General features: G+C 36.7%; 1 protein-coding gene across 1 annotated transcript; it reads right to left on the bottom strand.

Moving 5' to 3' along the window:
- Positions 1 to 75: 75 nt before the first annotated feature.
- LOC109166619 (uncharacterized mitochondrial protein AtMg00810-like) lies at positions 76 to 1,236 on the bottom strand. The gene has a single exon (XM_019315512.1). The coding sequence runs from the start codon at positions 1,234 to 1,236 to the stop codon at positions 76 to 78; it is 1,161 nt and encodes a 386-aa protein (XP_019171057.1).
- Positions 1,237 to 9,528: the final 8,292 nt, after the last annotated feature.

Genomic DNA, 9,528 nt, shown 5'->3' with positions numbered 1-9,528 from the left:
AGAAAGAGGAAAAGATTATATACAGCTTCTATCTAACAAACTAAACAAGCTAACTCTAGCTATTCTAACAGATGGTTAGTTGCTGAGCTCAGAAGTTAGTTTGCTGATCGTTTTGTCAGTTGTGTTGGATGGTGGTTTTGCTGATGATTGAGCATCTGTTGATACCCTCCCGCAAGCTGGAGTGTACAGACAATGTAGACCTAGCTTGGAGATGAAACTGGAAAAAGGATTAACAACAAGGGGCTTAGTAAATACATCAGCCAGTTGGTTGGTGGTGGTGGTGACATGCAATAACCTCAAAAGTTGTCTCTGCAGCTTCTGTCTTACAAGGTGGCAATCTATTTCAATGTGCTTTGTCCTCTCATGGAAGACTGGATTTTCAGCTATTGCTATGCCTGATTTGCTGTCACAATATAACATGGCTGGGGAATCAATGTTGACCTCCAGGTCTTGTAGCAAGTAGACTAACCATTGAATTTCACATGCTGCAGATGCAAGTGCCCTATATTCAACCTCAGATGAGCTTCTGGATATGGTATGCTGTTTCATTGACTTCCAGGACACCAAGGTGTTGTTAAGGAATATGCATAAACCAGTTACAGTTCTTCTAGTATCTGGGCATGCAGCCCAATCAGAATCAGAGAAGCCTTTAATCAACAGATATGATGATGCTGAGAAGAACAGACCTTGGCCAGGGGCTGCTTTGACATATCTTAGTACCCTGTGTGCAGCCTGCAAGTGTTCATCAGTAGGACAATCTAGAAACTGAGATAGTTGTTGTGTAGCATAGCATATATCTGGTCTTGTGATTGTAAGATACAATAATTTCCCCACCAGCCTTCTGTATTGAGTAATGTTCTCAAGTGTGTTGCCAGTAGTCCTATTGAGTCTGGATGATGTTGCCATAGGAGTTTTGGCTGGTGTGCATTCCAAGAAGCCAGTCTCTTCAAGTAATTCCAGGGTATATTTTCTTTGAGTTACACTGATCCCTTTGCTACTTCTGGCCACTTCCAATCCTAGAAAGAAATTTAGGGGACCTAAGTCCTTGATATGAAAAACATCATCCAAATGTTGCTTGACTACTTGTACTTGATCTATGCAAGGGCTGGCAATAACCACATCATCAACATATACAAGTAAGGCTACAAAATCATTACCTTTCCCTTTTGTGAATAAAGAGGAATCAGATACAGCTTGCTTAAAACCCATGCTCAGAAGCTCTTGTGTCAGGTTCATATTCCATTGCCTGCTGGCTTGTTTTAGTCCATAAAGGGACTTGACTAGCTTGCTCACCTAGCCTGGTTTTGGGGATAAGAAACCAGGAGGCAATGTCATGTAGACTTCTTCTTTTAGGTCTCCATGTAGGAAGGCATTATTCACATCTAGTTGGTGGATTGTCCATCCTCTGATGGCAGCCACAGCAAGCAATACTCTGATTGTTGTTATTTTTGCCACATGGCTGATATTATCTAGATAATCCAAGCCAGGTGTCTGAGTGTATCCTTTTGCCACAAGTCTAGCCTTATGTCTTTCAATAGTTCCATCAGCTTTAAGTTTTGTTTTGAACATCCACTTGCACCCTATAGGCACCTTGGAAGAAGGGAGATCAGTGAGGATCCTTGTTAGCCTGTAATGCATTTATTTCTGACTGTATGGCTTCTTTCCAGCATTCACTCTTGATTGCTTCATTGTAGGTCTTTGGCTCTCTAGCATTTAGAGCATTCACAGCAAAGACCCTATAGGCTTGTGATAGGTTATCATAAGACAGAAACTTTGAAATGGAATGTGGAGATGTTCTGCTTATGACACTCTGACAAGCATAATCACCAAGATAAGCAGGCCTGGCTCTTGCTCTTAATGATCGTCTTGGCTCTGGTGAGGGAGTTGTATTGTCTTGAACAACAGGAGGGACCTCAGATGTGCCTTGTGGAGCAGCTGGGGCTTCAATGTGAGGCAAGACAGTGTCTTCATCATAGTTTAAGTATGACACATCATCTGAGGGTAGAACCAAGTTGGATGGCTGCTCAGTTTGCTAATTTTGAAAGGGAAAGATGTTCTCATAGAAAGAGACATCTCTGGATAGAAAAACTTATCTAGTGTTAAAATCAAGCAACTTGTACCCTTTAACCCCATTAGCAAATCCCAGAAAAATACACTTCCTGGCCCTTGGGGATAATTTGTTTCTCTGACAGCTGGGGATGCTAGCAAAGGTTAGGCACCCAAACACCCTAAGTTGTTGATACTGTGGAGCTTTATTAAAGAGAATCTGATATGGGATTTGATTATCTAGAGCTACTGATGGAAGTCTGTTTATCATATACACTTCATGTAGGATGCAATCACCCCAAAACTCTTCAGGAAGACTAGCTTGGATCCTTAGTGCCCTTGCCATAGATAGGATGTGCCCATGTTTTCTTTCCACAATGTTGTTTTGCTGAGGGGTATAAACACATGATATTTGATGAATTATTCCCTTTTTCTGGTAGTAATCTTCCATTTGAAATTCCTTTCCATTATCAGATCTGACACATTTGATTCCCTTTCCAAACTGTTTGCTGATCAATTCATAGAAATTTTGAAAAATCGGTCTTACTTCACTTTTGCTCCTCATTAGATAGGTCCAAGTGGCACTGCTGTGATCATCTACTATAGTTAAGAAATACTTATGCCCATAAATGGTTGGGACATGAAAGGGACCCCATATATCCATGTGAATAAGATCAAAGCAGTAAATTGCAACAGATGTACTAGATTGGAAGGGTAACCTCTTTTGTTTGGCTATATGGCAACATTCACAAGCTACAGGTTTGTCATTACAAATCCTATTATCTAAAGCATGAAGAGCTTTTATTTTTCCTTCAGAAGCATGCCCTAGCCTAGCATGCCAGAAACTACAAGTATTGACAGCTGGAAAAACAATAGATTTGTTTTGAGCAGAAGTAGGAAAGGTGAGGTGGTAGAGTCCCTTCTTCAGCTTAGCCACACCAATCATCTTCCCATGGTGTTGATCCTGTATTGTACACTAGTCAGATTGGAAGACAATACTATAGTTTGATCCTCTCACAAGTTCCCCCAAAGATATAAGATTATAGTGAAATATGGGAACACATAGAACATTCTTCAAGATTAAATCAGTAGATAACAGGACAGATCCAATATGTGATACTTCTGCATAATGCCCATTTGGCAAATCCACATGAATTCCTTGAACCCTTTTAGATGAATGAAGTAAATGTTCACTACATACTATATGATGTGTAGCACCACTGTCAATAGTCCATTCTGATTTAGAGTTATCAGTGTTACCTTCAAACTGAGCATTAGGGATGAAATTGGCTGCTATAGTGTTGACTTGAGGGCTAAGGTCAAGAGGAGTATTTGCCTTAGTTCTCCCTTGTTGCATAAACTCAAAGAATCTTCTGCAATCTTCTTGAGTAAAAGGGGGGTTGGATTCTGTACTGTTACTTTCTTGCACAGAACCTTGAACTTGATTTGTTGAACCCATCCCTTTGCTTCTTGGTTTCCAACCTGGAGGATATCCATGCTTCTTGTAGCATTTCTCAATTGTGTGTCATTTATATCCACAATAGCTACATATATACAGGTTTCTGTTTTTGATTGGGAAAAGATCTTCTACCACTGTTATCTGCTTTTGTAAAGAAAACATTTACTCCTGTTACACTGTCTTCCAGATTGGTAGCTTCAATGTTCACTTGTCTCTCTTGTTGTGAGACCATAGAGAAGGCCTCACCAACATCAGGAAGAGGTTTCATTAGCATGATTTGCCTCTTAGTGCTTGTGTAATTGTCATTCAAGCCAATGAGAAAAGCAGATAGCATATCAATTTCCAAATGTGCCTTCACTTTATCAGACAGACTATTTCCACATGCACAATTAGGGGAGCACTCACAACTAGGAATAGGTCTTAGAACAAGTAACTCATCCCATAATAACTTCAATTTTGTAAAATACTCATTCACAGTTGAATTACCTTGCTTAGTATGGTGAATCTGTGACTGAATTTCAGTAATCCTAAATGCATCTTGCTGACTGAACCTCTTCTTCAGGTCTTTCCATACCCCTTCAGCTGTGTTGATCCATAGCACACTACTAGCTATGGTGAGAGATACAACCCTCAAAATCCAGGATAACAGCATAGTATTACATCTGTCCCAGTAATAGAACTTTGGATCAAGCATGTTTGGAGCAGCTACAAGCCCGTTCACAAAGGTCATCTTGTTTTTGGATCTTAATGCCATTTCCATGGCTCTTGCCCAAGAATGGTAGTTTGATCTCCCCTCCAACTGAGTCGTCACCAACTGTAGGGTAGGACTTTCATTCGCATGGAGATGGAGAGGAATCGTCTAATCATTGGGGTCAAAGTTCCCATTTGAAGTGGAAGCAAAATTAGGGTTCTGATTTGATGTTGGGGTTGGAATCGGAGCTGGAATTGAAGCTCCCTGTTGAACCATGTTTACAGTAGGTGGACGCCACGCCATTTATGGCTTTGATACCATATCAAGAATTCAGTAGAAGCAGTAGAAAACAAGAAGAACAAGGTCAGAAATCAAGAAGAAGAAAAGCACTGTTCCATTGAATTCCAAGTGTTTGCAGAAAACCTCTCAACACAGAAATGTGTTCACTTTCTCTCTTTTTCTCAATGCTATTACAAAGAAAGGGGAAAAGATTATATACAGCTTCTATCTAACCAACTAAACAAACTAACTCTAGCTATTCTAACAGATGGTTAGTTGTTGAGCTCAGAAGTTAGTTTGCTGATCATTTTGTCAGTTGTGTTGGATGGTGGTTTTGCTGATGATTGAGCATCTGTTGATAGCTTTTAGCTGTTATTCATTTAGTAGTACTCTGCATCCTATGGTTTTTCAATGGAAATGATAGCCTAATTGGTGGTTTGTGATTCTCTTTACAATAATATGCATTTATCGAGTAAGAATGATTGTAAGTCTATTGTTGGAGACTTGCACTTTTTCTTAAACATGAATCTTAAGTGTGAATAAATGATGTTCCGTTAAACATGCACAGCATTTACGTAGTTGTTGAACCTCTGTGAAGCAGAGAGCGTCTCTTATTTGGATGAGGTCGCCAGTACTCTGGCAAGGCTTTGATTTGCCAAACTCAATTGCTCTTAAGGTTGGTTTCTAAGGATATTATTATTATTGTTGTTGCTGTAAATAGAGTAATTAGTAGTTTTATCAAATAGCCAGGATCTTGTAGTCTAATGGCAACCAGGTTGGACTCCCATATGGGAGGTTGTGAGTTTGAGCTCAGTGAAGGCGTTATTGGCTCTTTGTGCTTCAGTAGTTTTGAACAGATATTACATGTAATAGAGTTAGCATTCAAAAAAGTAGTTTTATCAAATAAAAAAAGGACAACCTGGTCAGGAACAAGCGCAGATTGTCAAGGCAAGAATTTCTTTTTTTTTTTTTTTTTTTTATAAATAACAATTTGCGTCTGATTCTAGACCTGATTAGACCCAGATTGTTTAACTAATCTGCGAATGCGGTATATACGTTTGGTGTATATCAGACGTAGATTGTCATTTACTTCATACGCAGATTGCTGATTCTATACTAGTGACATGGCAAAAATTTCAAGCCAAAGACTTGTTGGATACATATTGACATGCATAGATTTTGCGTACGAAAAGCTCAAAAACATGGTCTTTTATGTGCAGTAAATACTCGATAATGTATTGGATGGCCATTAGACATACTGGCAAATTCATGTTGATGGTTAAGTTTATGCTCACATAATTTTGACTATCATGTATTATTTAGTGAATACGCTCACATAATTTTGACAATGTATTGGATGACCATTAGACATACTGGCAAATATCCCTCACTTCCTTTTCTTCTTTTAGGGAGATTTTGAAATGTTTATAACTTTCAAACATTTAAGAATTTTTTTATTTCAGTCAATCTCTAGTACTCAAAAGAGTGGCGCCATTGCGCTTGAGGTATTTAGTTTTTTTTTTTTTTTAAGATATCTATCCGTAACACACTGATTTGGCAATCCTGATGATGTAGTATTAAATGATTCGAATTTGCAAACACTTATTGTTTTTAGGGTTTGATCAATTAACAATTGGAACACCCAGGGACGGAGGGAGAGGGGGGGCAGGGGGGCGGTTACCCCCCTCACCCCACCCCCACCCCATATATAGTATTTGTATGTATATATGTATATATAGTACATGTTTTAGTATTAGTATAAAAAAATTATAAAATGTTAATAACAAGTGAGTTAGAGTAGGTGGTAGAGCACATCTTTGGTAATAATGAGGTTAAGGGTTCTAATCTTATCATCAACATAGTTTTACAATTATTTTTTAATAGCTTTTTTAATATTACACACACACTCTATAATAAGATGTGTAATTTATAATGTGTTTTCTATTCAAATTATTTTATTAATTATGTTTCATATTTTGTTATGAATATTTTTATAAAGTTTCGATGTGTTTTATTTTTCGTCCATATCCAACAATATTTACAATTATATTTCTTAGGTAGTTTATTTATTTATTTTTAAATTATCTCTTTTGTTTTAATGTTTCGCCTTTTCTCGAAAAATTTTCTGAATCCGTCTGTACTGTTTCGCCCCCCTCAACCAAATTTCTGGCTCCGTCCCTGGGAACACCTACTCCTCATTTGTCATCCAAAATTTGGGGAGTTGCAATATTTAAGGCATTTTGAGCTTGGGGATGTGTATATGGTAGATCCTCCAAACATGGTTAAAGAGTATTTGCAAACGTTAGTTTGTGTGATAATTCATTCCAGGAAAGAAGTGTATTATTGCAGGTTTCCAAGGATAAAAAAAATTAATAAACTAAAATTAAAAAAAACCTGAAAATTCTCTATAATGATTTCTTTGAGGCCGGTTGTACTGTACCCTTGGATCTTGCGGAAATCCCATCATCATTCTGGAGAATTTTGAGGATTTATTAAGGCTGGAGACTCTAATGGTTATCTTTCCAGTTGGTCATATAATCCTTTTGGAGCAGCTTGTTTTTCCTGTAAGTTTGAAGGAGTTGAGATGAGGTTGAGTGGGACTAAGGTGAAGGTTTTAAGGGTAATTGGGCAAATGCCCAGACTTAGGGTGTTGAAACTAGAAAATGCTTTGTATGGCAAGGTGTGGGAAGTAGTTAAAGGAAGATTTGGTGTATTAAAAGAATTGGAGCTTGAAGCCACAAGTCTTGAGCGATGGGTGTGCAAAGTTAGTCATTAGTTCCCAAAGTTCAGGGATCTATTCTTAAAACGTTGTTCTTCTCTAGAAGAGATCCTTCCTCAGCTCGCATTGCAAAACGCCTCCAATTTTTGCTTTTGATTGAGTTGGAGCAATGCCGCCCTCTTTGTGTTGTCATTTCAGTATGTTGTGTTTCGTTCTCTTCATCACTTCTTTTGCTTAGTTATTTTTTTTTTTTAATTTGCAAAATATAATGGCCTATTTGGTAAAATAGTTAGCTTATCAGTCAATTTTGACTTATTTGACCACTATTAGCTGTTTGACTTGGTTAAACAATCAATATCAGTGTTTGATTAATAGTTAATACTAAAATATTAAATATTAACCTAAAAAGCATTTATGTTTGAATAATTTAGAGTTATTTTGCTCAAAACGATGTTGTTATGAGTAAAATAACACATTAAAAAAAATAAAGAATAATAGCTAATCGCCCGACTAGGAAGCGTAAGCCGTCAGCACCTAAACGCCCTAGGTGGTGCTTAGGCGGCCTAGTCGGTAGCTTAGCTGGTCGGCCGATTACGATGATACGCTAGGTGGCTGGTCAGTGGCTAGCACCTAGATGCTGATTAATCGGCGTCTATGCGGGATTTTTGCAATTGTGTCTAATATACACTGAAAGTAAATATCACAGGTGGTTAATTAAATTACTTGCTGATGAAGACCTTGGTTGGAACTTTAAATCTTGTGAGTTGCTTATGAGTGGTCTGCATTCGATCAACAGAGAAAAAAAAATTTGTGAGATTGATCTAACTAATTAATGCTTAATCATAACATGATATTATAATTAAACGTTTAGGCAAGTGTAGAAGAAAGTGCAGACCTGAGGATTACGGTCAAGAACTTTTAGTTCATTATATTCCCATAATCGAGCTGCTCTTGTTGGATATTCTTGGCACAACTAGAAAGGGCATGGCCACACCATTTTAAATCAATTGATTTGAGAGTGATTACATTGTAGAAAACAGTTGGGATTCCTTCTAAGTTCACACAATGCTTCAAGACCAAGTGCTCAAGGATAGGGAACTCATCATCAAAGGCATTCTAAATCTCGAGTTCTGAATTTTCAAGTTGCAAAAAATTTAGTCGACAAAATCCCCCTTCAGTTGGTTCCCACTCGGGCCCATAGAAAGCATCCATTTTTAGTTTGAGAACCTCTAGTCTAGGCAAAAAGGCAATTGACCTAAGGGTATATATTTGACCTAAGGGTATATATATTTAAAAATAATATATAGTTGGTAAAAAAATATTTGAAAAAATTAGTTATTTAGATTAACATGTACAAGACCTAAGGGTATAATAATGATGATGGTGATGATGATGATGATGATGATGATGATGATGATGATGATGATGATGATAATAATTATATATATATATATATATATATATATATATATATATATATATATATATATATATATATATATATATATATATATATATATATTTTGGTTCCTGTGAGATCATGTCTTCCCGTGCGGTCAGTGCGGCATACACCATTAGGTATGCATAAATGCACCATATAGTGTTCGAAAATACACCAGAATGAAATGCCAAAAAATACACTACACAAAAAAAAAATACACCACACATAATGGTTTATTTACGAACACTGTGTGGTGCATTTATGCATACCTAATGGTGTATGTCGCACTGACCGCACGGGAAGACCTGACCTCACAGGAACCTGACCCTATATATATATATATATATATATATATATATATATATATATATATATATATATATATATATATAATTAAGCCAAAATATTAACTACTTGGAGGATTTATTGACAAAAAGAGTATTCAAATCACACAACAAATATATATATATATATATATATATAATTAAGCCAAAATATTAACTACTTGGAGGATTTATTGACAAAAAGAGTATTCAAATCACACAACAAATTGGAGTGAAAACTACCTCGCAATGTCCTTGTTTGGCAACAGTAAGCTCTTCAATATTAGTATATATTTAATATTTTATGCCCTAATTTTTATTTGCTCTCTCTTATGTCCCGTATTTGATTTTAATAATCATACCTATACAATTATTTTATTGACAATTATAATCAATCTTGACTATATTATCTTGCATTTGTAAATTTAGAATTACTTAATCTAACATGATATTATAATTAAAAGTTTAGCCAAGTGTAGAAGGAAGTGCAGACCTGAGGATTACGGTCCAGAACTTTTAGCTCATTATTCCCATAATCGAGCTGCTCTTGTTGGATATTCTTGGCACAAC

Source organism: Ipomoea nil, unplaced genomic scaffold, assembly GCF_001879475.1.
Source record: "Ipomoea nil cultivar Tokyo-kokei standard unplaced genomic scaffold, Asagao_1.1 scaffold3104, whole genome shotgun sequence".
Classification (NCBI taxonomy): Eukaryota; Viridiplantae; Streptophyta; class Magnoliopsida; order Solanales; family Convolvulaceae; genus Ipomoea; species Ipomoea nil.
The sequence above is the reverse complement of the archived record's forward strand: the minus strand, read 5'-3'. Positions and strand labels throughout refer to the sequence as shown.

Bases quoted from the DNA above. Each gene is read 5' to 3' on its own strand.
- LOC109166619 (XM_019315512.1), bottom strand. From the start codon at position 1,236: ATGAACCTGACACAAGAGCTTCTGAGCATGGGTTTTAAGCAAGCTGTA.